Raw genomic sequence first — 27,602 nt, 5'->3', positions numbered from 1 at the left:
TAAAATAGAAATCTCACAAACTTGGCCGTCTTGTATGGCATTTTTCCCATGGCAGCTGTTTTTAATGAACCATAATAACTTTGCTGATGTACAGTCCTTTTATTGCTTTATAAAATGTGAGTCTGGTGCTTTGCTTTTGCTTGGAATTATTATCAATGATGACGAACTGCAGAGAAATTAGGGAGAGTCTTGTGTTAGTTTTCAACAGCTATCTTATAAATACGTTCTTACTTAATCTTATAATAGAACAAGGTATGCTTGTAATTACAGAAGCTACAACTGATTGTCATGAAAACGATGAAAAAGAAAGATAAAGGTAATATTAATTAAACATAGAATTTAGAAAAACTGAGGACTATGGAGGGAAACAATGTAATGTTAAGGAAACTAGAGTGGTTGAGAAGGATATAGGAAGAAGTTAGTAACATCCAAAGCTCTACTTGTGTATTTTCCCTTCTGGCTATGTGCCTCTGAATACTAAAGTTTTTCCTAGAAAATACTTTCTGTGGGCGGACAGATTGTGCCGATTTAGAAAAATGTAATCCTGGTGAAGAAATGGTTCCTTCTTAGTTGTTGTTGTTTTTTCTTCCCTGTTTTCTTTTTTAAGTTTGCAGACACCGTGGTTTCTGTCTATAGACTGCCAGGCCCACCATTCATGCCATGGGCCTTAAAGACCCACTCAGGGTCATAGCCAGCTCTTTTTGAAGCATTTTGCTGTGATTGTGACACTATTTTTTGTTAAGTTTTTATTTTAGTATCAGAGGCTGGGCAGCTAGATACGTTTGCTTATAAATTTTCTTAAAGTTTACTAACATTTGTTATTTTTCTCTTCTTCCTGTATGCTTTCGTGACGTCTGTTACAGTTTTAATGTCTTTTTTAAATGAATCTGAAAATTTCAATTTCTAGCAGCATTTTAAAGAATAAAACTTAATAGGCTGTGTCTCAGTTAATGTAGAAACAGTAAAATCATGTAATTTCCTGCTCATCAGCTGTAGAAATGGTGGGTCTAGAACTCTGGACATCTGTTTTCTTGGCTCTTTGCCTCCATGTAATTAGGCGAGAAGCCCTCTGAGTGCATTCACCCAATACCGGTGCTCCTCGAGGATTCGAGAGGAGGACGTGTTATCATAGCCGATTGGGGATGGAGGACCACAGCTGACCACTTCCAGTTCCCTTCCCTGGTGGCATGAATTGAAAGCAGAAACCACGTGAAAGCAGAACGTCCACGTAGGTTTGAGAGTTGAGAGTGACTTTGGTGTGAAGAAAGTCAGGATGCAGCTCTGCCTTTGCTGTGACCCAGAGCTGGGCAGCAGGGAGGTGGCGATGTCTTCATTGTGTAAATTTCCATGGCATTTCCACGGAGCCGCACAGAACCACTGCACCAGAGTCTCCCAGCCCTTCAGGCCTTGAGCATCTCACTCTTTGAAAAGCAGCAACAAGTTCTGGTGAAAAATGGCGTCTGGCTTAAGCACACCTCACAACTCCCAATAAAATACCGCCACCCCCCCCACCCCCCAAAAAAAACAGAGAAGGGTGGAAGCTCACATTAGTGCCAGAGGTATTGGCTTGGAAGGGAAAGGGGTCACCTCTCCCTGCTGTGCCCTGCCTGGGAGCAGTAAGTGGCTTCTCCCCCATATTTGAGTCTTTGGCTTAAGATGGCTTTTCTTTTACAATGTGTGCATTAGATTCTGCTTCGTGAAGGCTGCAAGAAGATTCTCGTAGCTGACTCTTTGTCCTTACTAAAGAAGATGCACCGAACTCAAATGAAAGGCATTCTGGTTGATGGTGGGTAAAACTGAAAGAATCCTATTGGAACTGCCTGCCTTGCTATCAGAAAGGACAGAGCAAAGGGGAACATTGTATAATCCCAAGTGTATGTGTTTCCTTGCAGAGGAGAACATCTGTGAGTCCTGTCTTTCCCCTATTCTTCCATCAGGTAAGATGGTTGGGAGGGGAAAAAAAATCCCCAAATACGTGTTAATGATGAGTGGAGTTAAAATTTTGAAGTTAGCTTATAAAATTATATACCTTTTGGGATAATCCAGTTTAGAGAAGAATTTCAGCCCGTGTGGCTACTCGGTTGCATGCTGGTGCTGCCGTTCCTTGGAGCTGAGGCTCCCAAGCTCTCGAGTGAGTCGGCATCGGCCGGCAGGCTTGTTAAAACTCAGATTGCTGGTCCCATCCCCAGAGGTGCTGATTCGGTAGTGCAGGGTGGGACCTGAGAATCTGCATTTCTAGCAAGTTCCCAGGCGATGTGGATGCGACTGGTTCAGGGGCCAGTCTTTGAGAACCACTGCCCTAGTACAGAAGGAAAGAAAATGAAAACTTACCATCAACTTGTTAGATTCCTAGCTAGAAGAACCGTGTGTGCACCCGGGAAAAAATTTATGGGTAGCTCTCCCTTTCCTTTAAGCTTTTCACTGCTATATGGATCTAGGCACCCAAGTTATCTCACATTTCAATGGAAACAAATACCTTCTAATGGGAACTGTGACTCCTTAAAAAACATGTACATTTGTTTATAGTTCTTGGTAGCTATGTATCTCTTCATATAATTAAAGCATTTTACGTAAGGATCATAGGACATGAGAAGAGGAATTTCCATTTCCATAATTTGAAAGCAGAAATTAAAGCACAGTTGTTGAGATGCTAAAAAATGCTTCTTGTGTATAAATTCAGCATGGAGAAGTACTAAAAGACCTAGTTTGTGTACCATTTACTTAGCTTTAAGGGGTTATTTAGCAGGGCAGGAGCGCAAGAAGTTCCCCGTAGGGTCTTTTTTAGAGGTTTGGATTTTAAGTGCTTGTGTTAAAAACTGCAGTGGGCATAGGAAAAGCACTGAGCTTTCATAGTGTTTTAGGCAATGTTTTAACAGAAGGAGAACACATGCACCTGCACTGCAGAGTTAGATTAAACTCCTAATTTAATCTGTTAAGGATTCAGTCTTACCAGAACCAAGCTGGCCGCCCAGAGCAGGCACGGACGAGGTGTGGTGCCCCAGCAGAAGTACAGCACAGGGCAAGGTCACAGCCTAGGATGCCAGCCCCGCTGTGCCCTGAAGTTAGTGAATGGCCTTGGCAAAGGCAGTAGGTGAACCGGCAGAAAGCATTCTTACAAAGCCACGGAAGCCACTTCAGTAGTGTCATGATTGTGTGTACGGGGCTGGAGGAGGGAGAGCTTTGCACATACACATTACTGATGCTGATTTTCACAACAAATGCTGTTGCCTTGCTCTGAAATCGTCCCCACTATGAAGCTGTAGTAACTGACTTGGAGGCCAAGCAGGTAACCTGGGACCCCCACAGCAACAGGACTGTCATACCTGCCCTGCGTTCATCAATTAGCATCCCCCCAGGGCAGCTTAGTGCTGGAAAGTGAAACTTCTACTATTGCACTTAGCTCTTCTCTCTTTCCTGCCCTCTCCCCCAGACGCAGCTAAGCCCTTCAGCGTGGTGGTCTTCCACTGCCGCCATATGTTCCACAAGGAGTGCCTGCCTATGACCAGCATGGTAAGTTGGCTGCTTGGCCACCAGCAACTCGAGAGAAATTGGTGCAGCCAGAGGGATGTGCTTAAAATGATAACCACTGTCCGTGTCTCAGCTATAATATAGTTTATGTCACATCAGAAAAAGCAATTGTACCTACTTCTCAAATGTCAAAATGCTTAGTACACGATACTAAACATTATAAGAGCCTATTCACGTAAGTAAATTTGTGGAGATAAAATTGATGACAGTTGAGCTTTAGAAATGAGCTACAGTGAGAACCATTTTCTATAACTTTCTCACCCTGATTTCTGTATCATGACACTGCTATTTTTTCAGGGTCAAGTCGCTTCCCCCAGGTCCCCTTGGGTCACGTTAGACTTGTCTTGCTGTGGGCTGTCTTTTGAGTCCAAGAATAACAGCTGGTCTAGACAGGACCCTTTGTGAACCAGCAGTAACCTCCAGGAACAGGAGCAAATGTTCCATCACCTGATCCCCACTCCCCACGAGTGCTCCCATAATATTTCTGAATATGAGAGTAGAAAGGGATGATCTCTTAAAACCTGCCTTTTTAATTGCATTTTCAGAACTCTCCTGTGCAGTTCTGTAACATCTGCAGTGCTAAGCACCGGGGACCAGGAAGTGCCATGTTGGAGATGAAGAAATAGCCCAGTTCTGTTGGCCAGCCTCTTCCTCGCCGCTCTCTGAAGACCATTTTTGCAGCAACAGAAGCTTTTGTTGACCCCAGTGCTGTTAAGAGACTTGTACAGGTTTATGTCACGCTTAAGAAAAGCTTCTTCCTCTTCTCCCATTTTACTAGATGTTTCTCTTTGCAGTTGATAAAGTTAGGGTTTTCCCTGTCCATGCCTTGATGGGGGTTCCCAGTCACTATTTCATCATTTATTTGTTTGACTCATTATTTAGGAATGGAAACCTAAGTCCTGGAGTGGGAAGTGACTTTTTAGGTCCTAGTAAAACTGTCCTGAGAGTTGTCCCCGGCTGGCCGAGTGCATCATCACCGTGGCCATCCAGCAGCTCCTTGGAACTTGTTTCCATATATGCTCTGCCAGCAACAACTCTCTCAAATTCTGGGTTTGGCTTTTTTTTAAATATGTCATCAGCTGTTATCTTCTTAATAAGCATTGAATGATACGTTGTGCCTGTTGTCACTGACTCACTCAGTGATGTCTGGAAATAACAAGAGCAGTGTGACGCTACGCAGTTTTATGTTGACTGACTAACGACACGTTCTCTCTCTTTGTCCCGATGACCAGCAGTGTCTGGCCCTGGCAGGCATTCCGCGTTTGTTGATTGAATAAACATTAGCTCTTCCCACTGTGAAAGACTCACTTTTCCTGGGTTGCACAACTTTAATCAAGCATTCTGGCACCCTCTAAGAAATGCAAGAGAGTTTCAGCACCTAGAGTGTGAGGGAGTGTTGGGTAGGTTTTCCTAGCAGGGAGGAAAAGGGTAACACTGTAGAATCTGAGAGGGATGCTCGGGGAAAAGGGGACTGCGTGATGCCAGAGGATGGACACAGCGACGTTTCCTGGAACATTCTCTGGAGCCTCCTTTGCCCTCGTAGAACGTAGCATGGAATAGAGGGAGAGAACTCAAACTTGTGCCCAAGACTCATAGTTATCGGTTTCATCTCCTTGGGATACACTGCCATCCTCTAACCAGTGAAAAGCACCTACTTGCTGTCCCCGCTCTGTTTGTCCCATAAAAGGGAATAAATGCAGCTTTCTGCATCTATCTTTTTGGGGAGAGGGAAGGATGCGAAATGGCTACCAAGCCCACCATTAAACTTGGCTGTCATTCCCATGAGGAGCATCTCATTTCATTCTCACGGGACCCCCGGGAAGAAGACATTATATCCCCAGTTTTACTGACAAAGCAACCAAAATGCAGAGATGTTATCACAGTCTCCAAGGTGACTGCCTGACTTTAGAACAGGGCTCTGTGCTAAGAAATCCCATGGCCAAGTTCACAGGAAATGCACAGTACATCTCTTCGCACTGGAGTTAAAAAGAATATTGAGTAGAAGACAACAGACTTTTTCAGTCACTCTTAAATATTTAGAATTGGAAAGTCTTTGTTGTTATTGTCAGCCCTCTCAGAATTTCTGTATTCCAAGACTAGGGATCTTTCTGCTACGCTGCTAGTTTTTGTCTTTGTTTTTACAAGAGAAACTCTTCCTTCACAAAAATACCTTACGAATGAGCCCAATTTGAAACACAGCTAAAAAGCAAACCTACTTCACTTGTATTGGAGAAGAGGAACGTAGTTGCAGACTTCATATTTTGTACCCCCTCCTTAAAAATAGCCATTCTCTGAGTGTGAAACTGCCAAGTTCAAAGTTATTCTGTGAAAACAGTTTTAAAGGATTTTACACTGTTTAAGTATGTCCATAAATAAGTATGTCCATCTTTCAGAATTTGAAATGTTCTCAATAAATTTAATTCATTTGACTGTTCTAGTGCTAAACCATGTATATTTAATATTATGAAAATGAACATTTATTGAGCAATCACTGTGTGTCAGGCACTGTTCTAAGCACTTTGCATGCATTACCATCATCAGCATTTTACTTAAAGGTTAAGCAGTCTGTCTAAAGTCAAGGAGCAACTCATGGCACAAGATCTCCATAAGACGGTGGAGTAAAAGGACCTGAGCTCACCTCCTCTCACGAAAACACCAAAATCACAACTAACTGCTGAACGACCATCAACAAAAAAGGACTGGAACGTACCAAAAAAGATATTCTGCTTCCAAAGACAAAGAAGCTGCCACAACGAGATGGTAGGAGGGGCACATTCACAATACAATCAAATCTCATACCCACCAGGTGGGTGACCCACAAACTGGAAAATAATTATATTGCAGGAGTTCTCCCACAGGAGTGAGAGCTCTGAGCCCCACATCAGGCTCCCCAGTCTGGCATAGGGAGTAGGAGTTCCCAGATGGCTTTGAAGGCCAATGGGACTTGATCACAGGAATGCCACAGGACTGGGGTAAACAGGCCACTCTTGGAGGGCACACACAAGGTCTCATGAGCATTGGGACCCAGGGGTAAAAAAAGTGACTTCATAGAAGCCTGGGCCAGACCTACCTACTGGTCTTGGAGGGTCCCCTGGGGAGGTGGGGGGTGTGTGGCTCACTGCAGGGACAAGGACACTGGTGACGGAGGTACTGGGTACTCACTGGCATGAGCTATCCTAAAGGCTGCCATTTGGACACCAAGACCTGGCCTCCCCCAACAGCCCAGAGCCTCAGGCCAAACAACCAACAGGGTGGGAACACAGCCCCACCCATCACCAGACAGGCTGTATAAACTCCACCTGACGCAACAGCCACCTCTAGACACACCCCTTGACACGGCCCTGCCCACCAGAGGGACAAGACACAGTTCTGGCCACCAGTGCACAGGCAACAGTGCCTCCAACCAGGAAGCCTGCACAAGCCTCTTAGACCAGCCTCATCCACCGGGGTGGGGGAAATACCAGAAGCAGGAGGAACTACAGTCCTGCAGCCTGCAGAAAGGAGACCACAAACACAGAGAAGTAGACAAAATGAGATGTCAGAGAAATATGTTCCAGAAGAAGGTACAAGATAAAAACCCAGAAGAAATACTAAGTGAAGTGGAGATAAGCAATCTACCTGAAAAAGAATTCAGAGTAATGATTGATAGTAAAAATGATCCAAACTATCAGAAAAAGAATGGAGGCATAAGAAAGAAAACACAAGAAATGTGTAACAAAGAGCTAGAAGATTTAAAAAACAGTTGAACAATACAATTGAAACGAAAAATAAACTAGAAGGAATAAATAGAATAAATGAGGCAGAAGAACAGATAAGTGAGCTGAAAGACAGAGTGGTGGAAATGACTGCTGTGGAACAGAATAAAGAAGAATGAAAAGAAATGAGGACAGTTTAAGAGACCTCTGGAACAACATTAAATGCACCAACATTCACATTATAGGGATCCCAGAGGACAACAGAGAGAAAGGGCCTGAGAAATTATTTGAAGAGGTAATAGCTGAAAACTTTCCAAACAAGGGAAAGAAAATAGTCACCCAATTCCAGGAAGCACAGAGAGCCCCAGGCAGGATAAACCCAAGGAGGAACATGCCAAGACTAACAAAATTTAAAGACAAAGAGAAAGCATTAAAAGCAAAAGGCAAAAAGCAACAAATAACATACAAATGAATCCCCAATAAGGTTATCAGCTGATTTTTCAGCAGAAACTGTGCAGGCCAGAAGAGAGTAGCAGGACATATTTAAAGTGATACAAGGGAAAAACCTACAACCAAGAATACTCTACCCAGCAAGGCTCTCATTCAGATTCAATAGAGAAATCAAAAGCTTTACAGACAAGCAAAAGCTAAGAGAATTCAGCAACACCAAACCAGCTTAACAACAAATGCTAAAGGAACTTCTCTAGGCAGAAAAGAAAAGCCCCCAACCAGAAACAAGAAAATTATGAATGGGAAAGCTCACTGGTAAAGGCAAACATACAGTAATGGTAGGAAATCATCCACACACAAATATGGTATCAAAACCAGCAATCATGAGGAGAGTACATTTGCAGGATATTGGAAATGCATTTGAAATTAAGACACCAGCAACTTAAAACAATCTTGTATATATAGAAACTGCTGTATCAAAACCTCATGGTAACCGCAAACCAAAAATCTACAATAGATACACGCAAACACACAGGAATCCAAACACAACACTAAATATAGTCATCAAACCACGAGAAAACAAAAGAGGAAGGGAAGAAAAAACACCTACAAAAACAATCCCAAAACAATTAACAAAATGGCAATAAGAACATACATATTGGTAATTACCTTAAATGTAAATGGATTAAATACTCCAATCAAAAGACATAGACTGGCTGAACAGATACAAAAACAAGACCCATATATATGCTGTCTACAAGAGACCCACTTCAGATCTAGGGACACATACAGACCAAAAGTGGGGATGGAAAAAGGTATTCCATGCAAATGGAAATCAAAAGAAAACTGGAAACAAGCACATGAAAGAATGCTCAACATCATTAATCATTAGAGAAATGCAAATCAAAACTACAATGAGATATCATCTCACACCAGTCAGAATGGCCATCATCAAAAAATCTACAAACAATAAATGCTGGAGAGGGTGTGGAGAATAAGGGAACCCTCTTGCACTGTTGGTGGGAATGTAAATTGATACAGCCACTATGGAGAACAGTAGGGAGGTTCCTTAAAAAACTAAAAATAGAACTACCATATGACCCAGCAATCCCACTACTGGGCATATACCCTGAGAAAACCATAATTCAAAAAGAGGCATGCACCACAATGTTTATTGCAGCTCTATTTACAATAGCCAGGACATGGAAGCAACCTAAGTGTCCATCAACAGATGAATGGATAAAGAAGATGTGGCACATATATACAATGGAATATTACTCAGCCATAAAAAGAAACGAAATGGAGTTATTTGTAGTGAGGTGGATGGAGTTAACAGTCTGTCATACAGAGTGAAGTAAGTCAGAAAGAGAAAAACAAATACCGTATGCTAACACATACATATGGAATCTAAAAAAAAAAAAAAGGTCATGAAGAACCTAGGGGCAGGACAGGAATAAAGATGCAGACCTACTAGAGAATGGACTTGAGGACACTGGGAGGGGGAAGGGTAAGCTGGGACAAAGTGAGAGAGTGGCATGGACATAAATACACTACCAACTGTAAAACCGATAGCTAGTGGAAAGCAGCCACATAGCACAGGGAGATCAGCTCAGTGCTCTGTGACCACGTAGAGGGGTGGGGATAGGGAGGGTGGGAGGGAGGGAGACGCAAGAGGGAAGAGATATGGGGATACGTATATGTATAGCTAATTCACTTTGTTATAAAGCAGAAACTAACACACCACTGTAAAGCAATTATACTCCAATAAGGATGTTAAAAAATAAATCATTCATCTGAAAAAAAAAAGAAAACTGGAGTAGCAATACACATATCAGAAAAAATACTTTAAAATAAAGACTATTACAAGAGATAAAGAAGGACACTACATAATGATCAAGGGATCAATCCAAGAAGAAGATATAACAATTGTAAATATATATGCACTCAAGAGCACCTCAATATATAAGGCAAATACTAACAGCCATAAAAGGTGAAGCTGATAGTAACACAATAACAATGGGGGAGTTTAACACCCCACTTACATCAACGGACATATCATCCGGACAGAAAATTAATACACAGGCCTTAAATGACACATTAGACCAGATGGACTTAATGGATATTTACAGAGCATTCCATCTGAAAGCAGCAGAATACACATTCTTCTCAAGTGCACATGGAACATTCTCCAAGATTGATGGCATGCTGGGACATAAAGCAAGCCTGGATAAATTTAAGAAAACTGAAATCACATCAAGCCCCTTGCAACCACAACACTATGAGATTAGAAATCAATCACAAGAAAAAAAACTGTAAAAAACAGAGACAAGTGGTGGCTAAACAATATGTTACTAAACAACCAATGGATCACTGAAGAAATCAAAGAGGAAATTTTAAAATTCCTAGATACAAGAGAGAATGAAAATACGACAATCCAAAACCTAAAGCAAAAACAGTTCTAAGAGGGAAGTTTATAGCAATACAATCTTACCTCAAATACAATCTCAAATGAACAACCTAACCTTACATGTAAAGCAACTACAGAAAGAAGAACAAACAAAACTCAAAGTTAGCAGAAGGAAAGAAATCTTAAAGATCAGAGCAGAAATAAATAGAGACGAAGAAAACAATAGAAATGATCAAAGAAACTAAAAGTTGGTTCTTCAAAAAGATAAACAAAATTGGTAAAACTTTAGCCAGCCTCATCATGAAAAAAAGGCTGAGGGCTCAAATCAATAAAATTAGAAATGAAAAAGGAGAAGTTACAACAGACACACAGAAATACAAAGGATTATAAGAGACTACTACAAGCAACTACAAGCCAATAAAAAATGGACAGCCTAGAAGAAGTGGACAAATTCTTTGAAAGGTACAATCTCCCAAGACTTAACCAGGAAGAAATAAAAAATATGAACAGACCCACCACGAGCATTGAAATTGAAACTGTGATTTAAAAACTCCCAAGAAACAGAAGTCCAGGACCAGATGGCTTCACAGACAAATTCTATCAAACATTTAGAGAAGAGTTAACACCTATCCTTCTGAAACTATTTCAAAAAATTGCAGAGGAAGGAACACTCCCAAACTCATTCTACAAGGCCACCATCACCCTGATACCAAAACCAAAGATACCACAAAAAAGAAAATTACAGGCCAATGTCACTGATGAATATAGACACAAAAATCCTCAACAAAATACTAGTAAACCAAATCCAACAATACATTAAAAGGATCATATAACATGATCAAGTGGGATTTATCCTAGGGATACAAGCAATTTTCAATATCCTCAAATCAATCAGTGTAATATGCCACATTAACAAAGAATAAAACCATATGATCATCTCAACAAATGCAGAAAAACCTTTTGACAAAATCCAACACCTATTATTTATGATAAAAACTCTCCAGAAAGTGGGCACAGAGGGAACCTACCTCAACATAGTAAAGGTCATATATGTTATGACAAACCCATAGCCACCAATATACTCAATGGTGAAAAGCTGAAAGCATTTCCTCTAAGATCAGGAACAAGATGAAAATGTCCACTGTCGCCACTTTTATTCAACATAGTTTTGGAAGTCCTACCCATGGCAATCAGAAGAAATAAAAGAAATCCAAATTGGAAAAGAAAAAAGTAAAACTGTCACTGTTTGCAGATGACATGATATGATACATAGAAAATCCTAAAGATGCTACCAGAAAACTACTAGAGCTCATCAATTAATTCGGTAAAGTTGCAACATACAAAATTAATGCACAGAAATCTCTTGCATTGCTATATACTGACAACGAAAGATCAGAAAGAGAAATTAAGGAAAAAATCCCATTTACCATCACATCAAAAAGAATAAAATACCTAGGAATAAACCTACCTAAGGAGGTAAAAGACCTGTACTCTGAAAACTATAAGACTATGATAAAAGAAACTGAAGATGACACAAACAGATGGAAAGATATACCATGTTCTTGGATGTTTGTCAAAAATGACTATACTCCCTAAAGTAATCTACAGAGTCAATGCAATCCCTATCAACTTACCAATGGCGTTTTTTGCAGATCTAGAACAAAAAGTCTTAAAATTTGTATGGAAATACAGAAGACCCCAAATAGCCAAAGCAATCTTGAGAAAGAAAAACAGAGCCGGAGGAATCAGACTCCCTGACTTCAGACTATACTATAAGGCAACAGTAATCAAAACAGTATGCTACTGGCCTGAAGACAGACTTATAGATCAATGGAATAGGATAGAAAGCCCAGAAATAAACCCATGCCCCTATGGTCAATTAATCTACAACAAAGGAGGCAAAAATATATAATGGAGAGAAAACAGTCTCTTCAATAAGTGGTGCTGGGAAAACTGGACAGCCACATGCAAAAGAATGAAATTACAGCATTCTCTAAACTCAAAATGGATTAAGGACCTAAATGTAAGACCGGATACTAGAAAACTCTTAGAGAAAAACATAGGCAAACACTCTTTGACATATATCACAGCAATATCTTTTGGCATCCACATCCTAAATTAATTAAAATAAGAACAAAAACAAATGAAACCTAATTAAACTTTAAAGTTTTTGCCCAGGGACCTCCCTGGTGGTCCAGTAGGGGGGGAGTCCACCTTCCAGTGCAGGGGATGCAGGTTCAATCCCTGGTCAGGGAACTGGGATCCCACATGCTATGGGGCAGCTAGGCCCACATGCCACAACTACTGAGCTCCCGTGCCTCAACTAGAGATACCACGTGCCACAACTGCAGAGCCCACGCACCCTGGAGCCCACAGGCCACAACTAGAGAAAAACGCACACACCACAACTAGAGAGAAGCCCGTGCGCCACAATGAAGAGCCCCACGTGCCACAATGAAGGGTCCTGTGTGCCTCAACAAAGACTCCGCATGCCGCAGCTAAGACCTGACACAGCCAAAATAAATAAATAAAATAAAATAAAATAAAATAAAAGCTTTTGTACAGCAAAGGAAACCATAAACAAAATGAAAAGACAACCCACAGAACGGGAGAAAATATTTGCAAATGAAGCAACTGACAAAGCATTAATCTCCAAAATATACAAGCAGCTCTATATTAAAACAAAAAACAAAAAACCCAATCCAAAAAAGGGCAGAAGATCTAAATAGACATTTCTCCAAAGAAGACATACAGATGGCCAAAAAGCACGTGAAAAGATGCTGAACAACACGAATTATTATAGAAACGCAAATCAAAAGTACAGTGAGGGGGCTTCCCTGGTGGCGCAGTGGTTGAGAATCTGCCTGCCAATGCAGGGGACACGGGTTCGAGCCCTGGTCTGGGAAGATCCCACATGCCGCGGAGCGAGTAAGCCCGTGAGCCACAATAGCTGAGCCTGCGCGTCTGGAGCCTGTGCTCCGCAATGGGAGAGGCCACGATAGTGAGAGGCCCGCGCACCACGATGAAGAGTGGTCCCCACTTGCCGCAACTAGAGAAAGCCCTCACACAGAAACGAAGACCCAACACAGCCATAAATAAATAAATAAATGAATAAATAAAATTAAAAAAAAAAAAAAGTACAGTGAGGTATCACCTCACACTGGTAAGAACGGCCATCATCAAAAAATCTAGAAACAATAAATGCTGGAGAGGGTGTGGAGAAAAGGGAACCCTCCTATACTGTTGGTGGGAATGTAAGTTGGTGCAGCCGCTATGGAGAACAGTATGGAGGTTCCTTTAAAAACTAAAAATAGGGGACTTCCCTGGCAGTCCAGTGGTTAAGACACTGTGCTCCCAATGCAGAGGGCACAGGTTCAGTCCCTGGAACTAAGATCCCACATCCCACATGCCACACACTGTGGCCAAAAAATAAATAAATAAATAAATAAATAATAAGATGCACACACCCATTCATTAAAACATTAAAAATTTACTTTAAAAAAACCTAAAAATAGAGCTACCATAAGATCCAGCAATCCCACTCCTGGCCATATATCCAGAGAAAACCATAATCTGAAAAGATACATGCACCCCAGTGTTCACTGTGGCAGTAATTTTACAATAGCCAAGACATGGAAGCAACCTAAATGTCCATAGACAGATGAATGGATAAAGAAGACGTGGTACATATATACAATGGAATATTATTCAGCCATAAAAAAGAATGAAGTAATGCCATTTTCAGCAACGTGGATGGACCTAGAGATTATCATACTAAGTGAAATAAGTCAGAGAAAGACAAATATCATATATCACTTATATGTGGAATCTAAAAAAAATGATACAAATGAACTTATTTACAGAACAGAAACAGACACACAGACTTAGAAAACAAACTTATGGTTATGAAAGGAGGGGTGGTGGGAGGAATAAATTAGGAGTTTGGGATTAACACAGACACACTACTATACATATATAAAATAGATAGTCAACAAGGACCTACTGTACAGCACAGGGAACTCTACTCAGTATTCTGTAATAACCTATATGGGAAAAGAATCTGAAAAAGAATAGATACCTGTATAAGTAAATCACTTTGCTGTACACCTGAAACTAACACAACATTGTAAATCAAATATGCTACAATATAAAAAACAATATAAAAAAACAAACACTTCCCTGGTGGCACAGTGGTTAAGAATCCGCCTGCCAATGTGTGGGACATAGGTTCGATCCCTGATCTGGGAAGATTCCACATGCCGTGGAGCAACTAAGCCCGCGAGCCACAACTACTGAGCCTGCGCTCTAGAGCCTGTGAGCCACAACTACTGAAGCCCGCGTGCCTAGAGCCCGTGCTGCGCAACAAGAGAAGCCACCGCAATGAGGAGCCCGTGCACCGCAACGAAGAGTAGCCCCTGCTCGCTGCAACTAGAGAAAGCCTGTGCGCAGCAACGAAGACCCAACGCAGCCAAAAATCAGTAAATAAAAATAAATAAATCTATTTTTAAAATAATAAATAAATAAGAAAAAATAAAGTCAAGGAGCAGGCAGGGGGCACAGTTGGAATTCAAACCCAAGCAGTCAGACTTCAGAGCCCCATGATCTTAACCAGTGCAAATCTGATCCTTTTTTTAAAAAGTACTTATTTGACCTGTTTTGCGTCAGTGTAGAGAGAACAAAATCCCACTCTAGCAGCAGAAAGAGATTTATCAAAGTATCAAATAGCTTACAGAATCACTGAGAAGGCTGAAGAAACCAGCCAGGAGGTAGAGCTCCCAGGAACGCCTCACCCAGCGCCCCTGAACTGGGTACCAGCCCCCCCGACCTCCGTCAGGCGACGGGCTGCACAGAGCAGTGTGAATCGTGATGTAAACTTTGTATAAATAAAAGTAAACACATTTCTCAGTTTCAAGTTCATTCTCAGTAACACTAAATAAGAAACATTATGTACGCACATATTTCTATGTGTTAAATATCACACCGGTTTATCCTAGTTTCTCTTTCAAGACTTGGGCTATTAAACCTGCACCAATTTTGATACGAAACGGTAACTTGCACTTCCCAAACACTTACTGCTGGACACGGAGCTGACTGTCTGTCACTTTATAAAACCTAGAAGGAAATGCCTTCCTCTTTTCTCCTGCATTGCAGATCTGGGGGTGATGAGAATCAATGTGATGTTAGTAGTAAAGATAAGCCAGGAGCGAGAATGAAACAGCCTCCAGAAGCAGGGAACCCAGAGTGAGCCGATCCCCAGGCCTTTCTTTACGTTCACCCAGAACAGTGGTTCTGAAATGAAAATGTGGTCATGTCATTTCTCTAAACCCTCAGGAATCCCCATGCCTTGTAGGTGAAAGGGCTTTTGGTTTTCGGTTTGACCTATGCAACCCATGGCATTTCACTTTGCAGCCTCTCTGGCCATTATGAAACTGACTTACGGTGCCCTTTACCTACTGCCTCTGTCCTTCATCCTGTGATGCGCTGCTCAATGCAACTCCTCACTCACGCTGACCGCCTCAGACTGTGGGTAGGAAACCTCTCACTCGTGCTCATGTAGCACCTAGCGCTCCATCTGCTTTCATCACACTACACTTGCATCATCTCAATCCACAAACTCAGGTCTGCAAAAAAAATGTGTAAGTCTTCTCAAGTCTGTATTCTATTTAGTGGCAAACATTTCATAGTAGTTCATTGTAAACTCAGATCCATGAGGCTTTTCTGGATTTGTTCAGGGAACCCTTCTCTCCTGGGTTGCCTCTGAGTTTGGGGCTGGTGGTAGGGTGGTCTCATTGTGTCCAGGAGCAATGAGGAGGCATCTGGGCATCAGATGACCTCTGTCCACCCTGACATTGGTTCAAATGCCATCATTCCCACAGCCTTCCATCACCTGCATCTGCTGCCAGCATCTCCTAGATATCTGCAGTCCCAGCTAGTCTCTGGTCCTCCGTCCTTGTCCGGACCCCACTGCTCCTGACCACCAAGTCTCTCCCAGCACCCCAACACCTCTGTCTGCCTTGGGGCTCTAGGAAATTCAGACTTGCCCACCAAGGTGGTGTTTCTCTGTTGCTTCCTCACCACGCCCAAGAAGGTGTGTAGGGGGCAGGGAGAAGGGTTGGAGAAGGTGGGCATTTGGGGTTTGCAAGACTCACTACCTCTCAAAGGAAATAGAAAGTGAGGTTCTTCTGTTCTCAGAGCTCCAGACCTCTCTGCAGGGTCTATCTCTGCCACATCCCCACCTGAAAACTCAGTCTCAGAGCACAGAGCAAGGCGCCCCTTCCTTCTCAGCTCTCATCTCCCTGAGCCTGTCTCCTCCTGCTTTACCTCAATCCCTCGCAATGCTTCCTTATTGGGGCAGTGAAACTGGCTCTCACATTATCAAGTCTCGTTTTTGCTGTAAACTTTGGGTTTTGGTATGCAAAAGGCTGAGGCTGCTGCAAACTACTGACTGTAAATTTTTAAAAATCTATTTTGGAACTTTTTCTTCTCTGCTATATCAACCCTGTCTTTCTATAAGTAAGGGAACAATAGCAAAAAGCTCAAGGGGGAAAACAACTGACCTTGGTTACTACACCAGAATATCATCCTGCCCATTCCCCTTATGTGTCAGTCCTACATTATACACTATGAACTCTAGGAACATATCATGTCCATCTTTCCCATGGTAAAGTGACACAAAAGAGGCACTTAGAAATGTGTGTTGGATGAGTGAAAGTAAGGCCAGTCTTCCTCCCCTGTTCAAGATACACAGATAGAGAGATACACACTTTATCTATATAGCGTTCTGTGACATGTGTGACATGACTTGCAAATGTGAACCTCTCCTGGTGGATGTTCTCATCTTAGACCTGCTGTCATTTCACCTCCTTGCATTGCTCCCTTTTGAGCCTTCCCACCATCATCAAAAAAAAAAAGGCTCGTTTGTCTCCTTTCTTACTTCTCAAGTTCATCCCACCTGAAACCTCATCATTGACTATCCTTCCTCCTCTGTGTCCCCATCCATTCTGCCATCTTTTCTCACCATCACACTATCTTTTGCATTCTCACTGCCACTTTTTTTTTTTTTTTCTCACTGCCACCTTTTTAAAAAAATTTTATTTATTTTTGGCTGCATTGGGTCTTCGTTGCTGCGTGCAGGCTTTCTCTAGTTGTGGCGAGGGGGGGCTACTCTTCGTTGCAGTGCGCGGGCTTCTCATTGCAGTGGCTTCTCTTGTTGCAGAGCACGGGCTCTAAGCGTGCGGGTTTCAGTAGTTGTGGCACGCAGGCTCAGTAGTTGTGGCACACAGGCTTAGTTGCTCCACGGCATGTGGGATCTTCCTGGACCAGGGCTTGAACCCATGTCCCCTGCATTGGCAGGCGGATTCTTAACCACTGTGCCACCGGGGAAGTCCCACTGCCACTGTCTTGATCCCAGATTCTTATTATCTGGCATCTGCATGGGTTATAAGCAATTTCTCCCCAGTTTTCCTGCCTCCAGTATCCACATTTCTCTGATTTATTCTACACCCAGCTTCTACATTAATGTTCCTTCTGGACTGATCCAATCAAGTTCCCAGATATTCTGCTATTCACTATGTTTGAAATCTCTGATACAATTTTCCCAGGTCTTCAACTTCCCCTCTTCCAACTCCTCATCAATTTGTAGCCCATCCAGCCTTCAAAGTCCAGCTTAATGTTTTATCATTTCCATGTCTTCTTCCCCAATGTACCTTGCCCCCTCCCAACCTAAAGCAATTTTCATACCGACCTCCCATTACTGTGGCCCAAACATAACAAAGCTATTTATGTGACACATTATCCTATATACATGTTTTATCCCCTCAAATGAATTGCCCCTCAAAGGAAATAAATCTCTTAAAATCTCCAAAGGTATGCTCCAGAAGGGACACTCATTAAATGTCCCTTGAGAGGCTGAGCAAGACCTCATTCTTCCTCTGGGTGTGGGGTTCTTTCCTCAGGAAGGAGTATTGGCAATTTTACAGCAGGGAGAGAGTGGAGAGAGCCTTGCTAACTTGGGTAGCTACTGTGATTTATCTTTCTTGAAACTTAATGGTTCCATGGGTGCATCCACTTTCTATAGTTCCCCTTTCATGCTGTGGCTTTCTAAAAATGAACCTTTCTATTCAATGTGTCAAAAACCAGACACATTGGATATCCAAACAGCTCATACAACTCAATAACAAAAAAACAAACAACCTTATCGACAAATGGGCAGAAGACCTAAATAGACATTTCTCCAAAGAAGACCTATGGATGGCCAATACACACACGAAAAGATGTTCAACATCACTAATTATTAGAGAAATGCAAATCAAAACTACAATAAGGTACCACTTCACATCAGTCAGAATAGCCATCATTAAAATGTCTACAAATAACAAATGCTGGAGAGGATGTGGAGAAAAGGGAACCCTCATGCACTGTTGGTGGGAATGTAAACTGGTGCAGCCAGTATGGAAAACAGTATGGAGGTTCCTTAAAAAACTAAAAATGGAATTACCGTATGATCCAGCAATCCCATTCCTGGGCATTTTCTGGAGAAAACCATAATTTGAAAAGATACATGCCCCACAGTGTCCACTGCAGCACTATTTGCAATAGCCAAGACATGGAAGCAATCTAAATGTCCATCAACAGACGGATGGATAAAGAAGATGTGGTAAATATATACAATGGAATATTACTCAGCCATAAAAAAGAATGAAATAATGCCATCTGCAGCAACATGGATGGACCTAGAGATTGTCATACTAAATGAAGTAAGTTGGACAGTGAAAGACAAATACTATATGATATCACTTACATGTGGAATCTAAAATACAACACAAGGGAACTTATCTACGAAGCAGAAACAGACTCACAGACATAGAGAACAGACTTGTGATTGCCGAGGGGTGGGGTGAGGGAAGGACTGGGAGTTTGGGATTAGCAGATGCAAACTATTATATAGAGAATGGATAAACAACAAGGTCCTAATATATATAGCACAGGGAACTATATTCAATATGCTGTGACAAACCATAATGGAAAGGAGTATGAAAAAGAACACATATGTATAACTGAATCACTTTGCTATAGAGCAGAAATTAACACAACATTGTAAATCAACTATACTTCAATGAAATTTTTAAAAAAAGACACATTGGTACGATCCTTAACCCCAGACACTACAACTGCCTGAATAGGTCAGATCACCACAGGTCACTGAATTCAAATGGATTAAAACTAAAATATTTTTTTCTAAAATGAATCCAGCTTTTTGTCCCAATTATTCCAAATAGCCTCAATCTTCCCTTTTGCTTCAGTGTTGGCCCATCAATGATATATTTTCAAAATTCTGTCAGCTTCTCTTGGACTAGAGACTATAGTCAGATAATCTGTGATTCCCAGCCAGGGCATTTTGAGAATGCGAGGGGCAATATTAGAAGCGATTCCCAGCCAACAGGACTGTGCCTGGTGACCTCAGAATTATGTCACCTTCTCTATAACTCACAGCACTACTGGTTCAATCCCACATGTAACAGAGGATGAAAATAATGTCACTGAAAGCCAAAACTGACACAAGATTCTGCCTTCTAAGGGAAATTGTATAAGACATACCACTTAAAAAAATAAATATCCTGCTCACTTCCACGTATAAAGACTTGGGGGACGATAGAGATGGAGGCTCAAGAGGGAGAGAGGAAACACTAAGATTTCAAAACCTCTTCTGATTCCTCGCTGCAAAGCAGAGTGACTTACTGACTTGTTAGATAACGAAATTAGCCTAGAGCTCTGTCAGGAATGAAGAACTGAATTGCTCTGCTTTCTGAAGTGAGGGCAGTTGAGAGGGGAGGGTTTTAGGGAACAAGGCAACCAAGCAGCCTCGATGATCAAAGGACTTTTAAGCAAAGGAAAGTTTAATATTCAATTTTAGGAGCCATCAATGCTGAATCCTTCCATCTCCCTGAAATGTTCAGTAAAGTCTGGTACATCAACAATGTCATCTGTGAATAGCTTTTAGGGAACACAGAGGACCTGTGTTCTGCATCCAGGACCATGAAGAGCAGAAATGAACAGTGGCCAGAGGCAAGAGCCGGACTTGACTGGGAATAGGAGTTCAGACCTTCGAGTGACAACAAGAATATAAAAACCCTGGAATGTGCAGAAATGTTGCAGAAGACTGGTCTTCCCAAAGGAAATGGATAAAGGCCTTGAGACAATTTATATAAATGTCACAGGACAGACTAGGTGACCTCAGCTATGTTGAGTTTCATATTCACAGCCATATGGACAAATTTGGCTATGGAGAAAAAGGAACCCTCCTACACTGTTGGTGGGAATGTAAATTGGTGCAGCCACTATGGAAAACAGTATGGAGGCTCCTTAAAAAATTGAAAATAGAACTACCATATGATTCAGCAATCCCACTCCTGGGCATATATCCAGAGAAAACTATAATTTGAAAAGATACACGCACCTCCAGTGTTCACTGCAGCACTATTTACAATAGCCAGGAGATGGATAACCTAAATGTCCATCGACAGATGAATGGATAAAGAAGATGTGATATATATTATACACACACACACAATGGAATATTACTCAGCCATAAAAATGAACGAAATAATGCCATTTGTAGCAACATGGATGGACCTAGAGATTATCATACTAAGTGAAGTCAGTCAGATAAAGACAAATATATCACTCATAAGTGGAATCTAATTTTTAAAAAAATGATACAAATGAACTTATTTACAAAACAGAAACACACTCAATCACATATTTCTAAAACAAATGTATGGTCACCAAAGGGGAAATGTTGGGGGGAGTGATAAATTAGGAGTTTGGCATTAACAAATACACACTAGTATATATAAAACAGATAACCAACAAGGTCCTACTTTATAGCACAGGGAACTCTGTATAATAACTTATGTGGGAAAAGAATCTGATAAAGAATGAATATATGTATAACTGAATCACTTTGCTGTACACCTGAAACTAACACAACATTGTAAATCAGCTATACTCCAATAAAATTTTTTTTAAAAAATTGGGCTATGGAGTACACATTTAACCTTCAATCTCTTTGTTAGTTTTACTTCAAAAACTATGTACATTTTGTCACCAGGCTTTTGTTCTAATCCTGACATGTATCCTCTTTTATAGACACATCTGGGCATTCTGGTTTCTTCAAGATTGTTTTCCATCATGTTCTGTGTGCAAAGAGGAGGATTTGTAGATGGTGCAAGTATGGTGAAAGGAATTCACAAATGACAGAAGCAAGAATGAAAGTTGCCTTGTAATATTTAAGAAGTATGCCACAATGATGTAGACTGCAAAAATTTAAAACAAAAACAAAGAAGTATGCCAATTTTAATAGAGGTGAAATGCAAAATTCTTCAGTTATGCACAGAAAAGTTATTTGTTCCAGGATGGGTCAGGGGAGACGTGGTTAGCCATCCAAATAAAAGAGACCTCAAGTTAAGAACAGGAGCGTTTTGCTCTGAGGTTAGACATAGGTTTTAATCCCGGGTCTGTTGCTTAGAAACAATCTGAGTAAATTACTTAACATTTCTAAGCCTCAGGTGCCTCAGGGTGATGAAACAGCATCAGCTTTGGAGGATGTTGAGAGCATTAAGCGAGGTGATGCATGGAAAGCATCAGCTAGTACAAGCACAGCAAGAATAACTAGTATGGAGCAAATGCTTCAGAAATGTCAGCCTCCAGGACAGCCCCCATGATCCCCACCTCTGCCAGGGTTGGTCTGTGTCCAGCAGAGCACGGCAGAGTTGACGTTACCTCACTTCCAAGCTTAGGTCATAAAAGATACTGGTTTGACATCACTTGCCCTGGGGAAGCCAGGTTGTGAATGGAGAGGCACACTTGGTAAGGACCAGAGCCCCCCTGCCAGCAGCACATGAGGGAACCTGGAAGTGATTCTCCAGCGCCAGTGAGATCTTCAGAGTCTGCCGCCCCAGCCAACGATGTGACCGCAAACTCGTGAAAGATCCTGAGCTGAGGGCTTCCCTGGTGGGGCAGTGGTTAAGAATCTGCCTGCCAATGCAGGGGACACGGGTTCGAGCCCTGGTCTGGGAAGATCCCACATGCCGTGGAGCAACTAAGCCCGTGAGCCACAACTGCTGAGCCTGCGCGTCTGGAGCCTGTGCTCCACAACGGGAGAGGCCGCGACAGTGAGAGGCCCACGCACCGTGATGAAGAGCGGCCCCCACTTGCCACAACTGGAGAAAGCCCTCGCACAGAAACGAAGACCCAATACAGCCAAAAATAAATAAATAAATTAATTAATTAAAAAAAAAAAAAGATCCTGAGCTGGAACCAGCCACTTGAGCCACTCCTGGATTCCTGATCCTCAGAAACTGTGTGAGATAATAAGTGTCTGGTGTTTTAAGTTGCTAAACTTGGGGATAATTTGTTATGCAGCAGTAGCTAACTAATGCAGCAAGTGCTCAGTAACTGTTAGCCTGCTTGCTGCCTGCCCACAGATATGGACCATTGGCGACTGCTAAAAAAAAAAAAAAAATCTAATGTGACATTCTCACAGGCTATTTGTCCTATTCACAGAAAGCAGCATTCTCTGTTCTCCATGTAAGAGCATTCTATTTAGGATGTTTTTTAATAGAGATCTTGACAAAGTAGGGGGGAGTAGCTGGAAGAGTGACAGAATTTGAAATCACACCATTTTAGGAACAAGTGAAGGAATTGGATAGTACATGGCTTTTCATGTCTTTCATATCCCAAAGACATGAAAATTGAGGGGGTGTGCTGACTTGCAAGATTTGCAAGGATGTCACGTGCAAAGGGTAAGAGAAGACACATTTGTGTTGCTTCAGAAGTCCAACTGCCAAGGCTAATCCATGAAAGTTACAGCCAGAGCAGTGTAAACTCAACCGAAGATAACATTCCAACGCCTGCAATGTAAGAATACATGCCTGTGACCTTCCCTGTGGGGTCCCGCCCTGGTAGAGAGGGGCTGGTTCCAGCCAGGGCTGCTGCAGACTGACCTCCAGCCTGCCTGTTAGAGGAGTTGGTCTATAAAGCCCCCTTCCCCTCTAAGCATATCTAAATCCCTCTAGAAACAGCAAATTTAATCAGTTTCTGTCACGCTCATTATTTTTATACTCAGATGCCATGCCCATCTGTCGTGTGTCTAAATACCCACGTCTTTGGCTGGCTTATTAATTCAGTGTCACTATAGGGTACTTACTCCCATCCTCCCCCTCAAGATCCACGTGTCTCTCCCTTCTGACCATTTTGCAGCTTCCTTTTACTTTTTGCCAGTTTAATGTATATTCTTCGGCTTATAATAATGCTCGCTCTTACAGAGTAGCCAATTTTTATTTTTCTAAAAAGAAAATAAGTATGTTTCCATATGTATTATGGACCAAATTGTTTCCCCCTAAAGTTTACACATTGAAGTCCTAATCCCCAGTACCCCAGAATATGACTGTACTGGAGAGAGGGCCCTTAAAGAGGTAATTAAGGTAAAATAAGAAGAGGAAATTTGGACACAGATGTGTACAGACAGAGGAAAGACTATGTGAGGACACAGTGAGAAGGTGGCCGTCTGCAAGCCAAGGGGAGAGGCCTCAGAAGAACCAAACCTGCTGACACCTTGATCTTAGAATTCCAGCCTCCAGAATTGTGAGAAAATATATTTCAGTGGTTTAAGCCATTCAGTCTGTGGTATTCCGTTATGACAGCCCTAGCAAGCGAATACAGCAGCATAATTCTGTAAATGGACTCCGTGTCAGCACTGGGAGCACGCTGCCCTGCCCCAGCCCAGGGAACACCGCCTGCACTTCTGATAAACACCGGGCCTGCCGCCTGAGCCCACTCCCATGCTGGATCTCTTTCCAAAATGCCATATGTCTTTATCATTTCTCCAGATATTACTTATCATGCTTTCTCTCTGATTCTTTGGTGCCTGGCTTCCCCACCAAAATAGAGCATAGCAGGAATTGTCTATTTAAACGATGTGAAAGAACTCAAGAACATAAATTTCTAATTCCAAAAAGCAAGAAGAGGTACTCAAGAGCTTAGTAAAATGTTTGTAGATGATGTTACTCTAATTGGAAGTTCATTTTACCGTAGGTAGCTTTTTAAAGATTCTTTTTGGCTTCCACTGAATCAATGGTTATGTAAAGATTTAAGTTCAAAATATGAACTCTCACCTATATGAACATTCAGTAACATGACTGCCTTAGTCAAGACTCTGGGTTGCAAGTGGGACAAGTGTGCCTGGGCTGCTGGGACTCTGGTGAGGCCAGTGCTCTATCAGAAAATGAAACCGTCATGCAGCCTGAGGAGACAAGGAGGACTTCCTGGAGGTGGTGGCACCCACAATCCACTTCCCTGGCGCAATCCAGAGAAACAGACTGGGGAGCCTAAGTGAACCCATGGGTCCCTGGAGGACTTTTCCCATGAGCATGGGCAAGCCACCAGTATTTGAGCCAGTGCTTGTAGCTACATTTTCACATATTGCTTCTCAGTTGTCAATAGTGTCAGCCAGAGTGGGGGCCACTCTCCTCCATGAGTAATACTGGGGGAGGAAGTGATGGCAAGTAGGAAAGGGGGGATACTCCCCAGATGCCTCCTAGCTATTTCCTACACGTCCTTCAGCTTCAACATCATTTCCCCAGAGTTGCCTTCTCTGCCTTTCCAGGTAAGACTGGCTTCCCTGTTAAGTGCCTCCATAGCAACCTGCACTTCTCCAGAGACTTCTGAACTCTTGAAATTATTTTTTCATTTGATTCCCATTAGACTATTAATTCCTAGAGAGCAAGGAGTGTCATTAGATCCGTGTCTATCCCAAGTGCCTAGCTGAGTGCCTGGGTTTTATATAAGAAACACTCAAATCCACTGACTAGTGACACAACAGTAGAGTTAACTCTGCAGCATCTGCGGTCTGCTCAGCCCAGATCTAGCAACTGAAGGTAGACATGGTGGCCCCTACAGAACCTGATCCTGGGATGATCTCGTTCAGTCTCTCCCTGTTCAAGTGGCCAAGTGTAGCGCCATCCCCATTGTGGTTCTGAGAGAGTCCAAAGAACCAGGCACAAACCTCTCTGTGCTGTAGGGAGGTTAAAGGAGGAGCAGGAGGTAGAGGAGGTGGAGGAAAGGAGAGAAAGATGGAGAAGGTGGAGAAGGAAGAGAAACAGGAAAATAATACTGGCCTTACAACTGGGAAGTCCAGTACTTCTATAGAGTATAATGAAGAGAACAGCATCTTGTGAGCAGTAATACTTTGATGATACAGCAGTTACATTAAAGGGTTCACTTTCCTTAAAACTGCCATTTTCCAGAACCTCTGGCTTTTCTAGGTCCAGAATAAGTCAGAACTTGCTTCTCCTCTTTCTGTGCTCACGTAGCATCTTGTACATTCCTTTGGCATAGTTATTAAAGTATCCAGCTGCTCCAGTGGGATGGGAACTCTGGAAGCAAAAACTATGTGATACACGTGTGACTGTCCACTGTGAATGGAGAAGTGCCCTGAAGAAGACAACGGTACCAAAGATAGCTGGGTGTGTTCTGTCAGACTTTAGAGGATCCTTTATTCAAGGCTGGCCCCTCAATGCATAATTAGGATGTTCCTCCACATTCACTTCTGTCTTCCAGGCACATATAGTATCTCATGTAATCATTATAATAATCCCATGACAGAAGTGCTTTTACCCTCATTTTACAAAGAGGTGGCTGAGAACCAAAGGGATAAGAATGACTTGCCCAAGTCAGAAAGTGTCAGAGTCAGAAATTGTAAGCAAGCTCCCCGTTTTCATATAGTACTTTTTTTCCCCTTTAGTCTCCATCAACATGCCATCCTGTAGTAGGAATAAAATGAAGAATGAAAGATGAAGCATATTCTGTGCTTTGGTTCCTAACAAAAGATTTTAAACACAGTAGGATCTCAATATATTATTTTTTATTTTTTTATTATTTAAATGCTCCCAAAGGAAGCTGATACAAATTTGATCAGGGCTGTCCCTCTCTAGTCCTCTCATCTTGCTAACCAGATCGAGAAGCAGAGCCGGACAGACAGTAGGACAACGATTCAACCTCATGGTCGTCTAAAAAGTATTCATGAAATTGGCAGTTTCCAAGAGGCACCATTTTGTCTGATGCACAGTACGGAACACCCACAAAGGAACCAAGCTGCTTGGTTCTGGCTTGCTTTCTTCTCTACCCCTCAGTCCTGGCTGAAATCTCTTTGATTTCCTGCCACGTAACTTGTAGATGACCCTGTTTTCAAAGCTGCCCCCTTGATACACAGGATACTCCTTCAAGATCCTGGCAACATACCAGATTGTTGTTTTCCTCCCAAAGTGCCTACACTGTCTTATATTCATTTAATATAGAAAAATGACTTTAATAACCTCAGCAGCTGGTCACTGGCAGTAGCCACAGCTCGGATTTTATGAATATAATTTTCCTCTGTGGCCACAAAAATAATGGAAACTTTTTTATTTTTCTGGTAACAAATGCTGAAGTTTCTGAATGGAAAAGACAAATCAGCCTCAGGAGAACTGAGCTAAGGTTTTTTTCCAGAAATGCAGGTAGAGTCTGTCTGAGGCACACCTCAGAGGAAAGGGAGCCTCTATTCCAACAGTCCCAGAAAATTCTTTATATTGAGTGTGACGGGCCCAAATTGGTTCATAGGCACCCACTTGGAGCCACTGGATAGGGGAGTCGGTCCCATCCAAACCACACAGATTAAGAGTGGGGAGGAGTCTGGCTGAGGACGAGGTGTGTAAGTGAATACATGTTTAATACATTTAAATAACCTGCATAAACGCATTTACAAAAAAAAATCAAAAACAAAAAACAAACTCCCCAAGAATTTTCCACAATCTACACCCTCACACTTGCAAGACTATTGTGTTCTATGTAGTGTATTAGGCAGTAGGGTTAAAAGAAAGATGAATAAGACAGTCCCTGACCTCAAGAAACTATAATTAATCAGAGTGTCTCTCAGACACAAACCAATCAGGTCAAGAGAAACCCCAATAAAGGATTTCACAGAGGAAATTTAACACGGGGAAGTAGTGACAAAGATGCTCTAAAAAGGAAAACAAAAGGAAGAATGGGGGAGACTGGAGAGGCAAAGAGGAAGCAAGGGCAATAGCTACAGCTGAGAAGCTGCTAACGGCACTGGGCAGCTGTCCCACGCAGGTGAGACGGGCTGGAGGGTGGGGAGATAATCACAGTCAGTTCGGGGATGCTGAGGCGGTGCTGCACTGGCCAGCGGTGGGACTGCTGACAGGGGCGGCGTGAGTCTGCAATCACAGCTACCCTGCAGTGCACCACTACAGCATTGCACCGCACATCATTACATGCCTGTACCTGCATCACTACAGCACTGCACCGCACATCATTACATGCCTATACCTGTACCTCTACAGCACTGCACCGTACATCATTACATGCCTATACCTGTACCTCTACAGCACTGCACCGTACATCATTACATGCCTATACCTGTACCTCTACAGCACTGCACCGTACATCATTACATGCCTATACCT

At 42.2% G+C, this 27,602-nt stretch overlaps 1 protein-coding gene across 1 annotated transcript in view; it reads left to right on the top strand.

The window, feature by feature from the left end:
* Nucleotides 1-4,818, top strand: part of VPS41 (VPS41 subunit of HOPS complex) — a 182,383-nt gene extending 177,565 nt beyond the window's left edge. Inside the window, exons 26-29 of the mRNA XM_059934200.1 lie at nt 1,687-1,786; nt 1,893-1,937; nt 3,431-3,510; nt 4,074-4,818. Coding sequence (XP_059790183.1) covers nt 1,687-1,786; nt 1,893-1,937; nt 3,431-3,510; nt 4,074-4,154 — 306 coding nt within the window. The 3' untranslated portion in view covers nt 4,155-4,818. The remainder of the gene's footprint in view (nt 1-1,686; nt 1,787-1,892; nt 1,938-3,430; nt 3,511-4,073) is intronic.
* Nucleotides 4,819-27,602: the final 22,784 nt, after the last annotated feature.

This window comes from Balaenoptera ricei, chromosome 9, assembly GCF_028023285.1.
Source record: "Balaenoptera ricei isolate mBalRic1 chromosome 9, mBalRic1.hap2, whole genome shotgun sequence".
Classification (NCBI taxonomy): Eukaryota; Metazoa; Chordata; class Mammalia; order Artiodactyla; family Balaenopteridae; genus Balaenoptera; species Balaenoptera ricei.
This window is presented reverse-complemented; position numbering and strand designations above follow the sequence as displayed.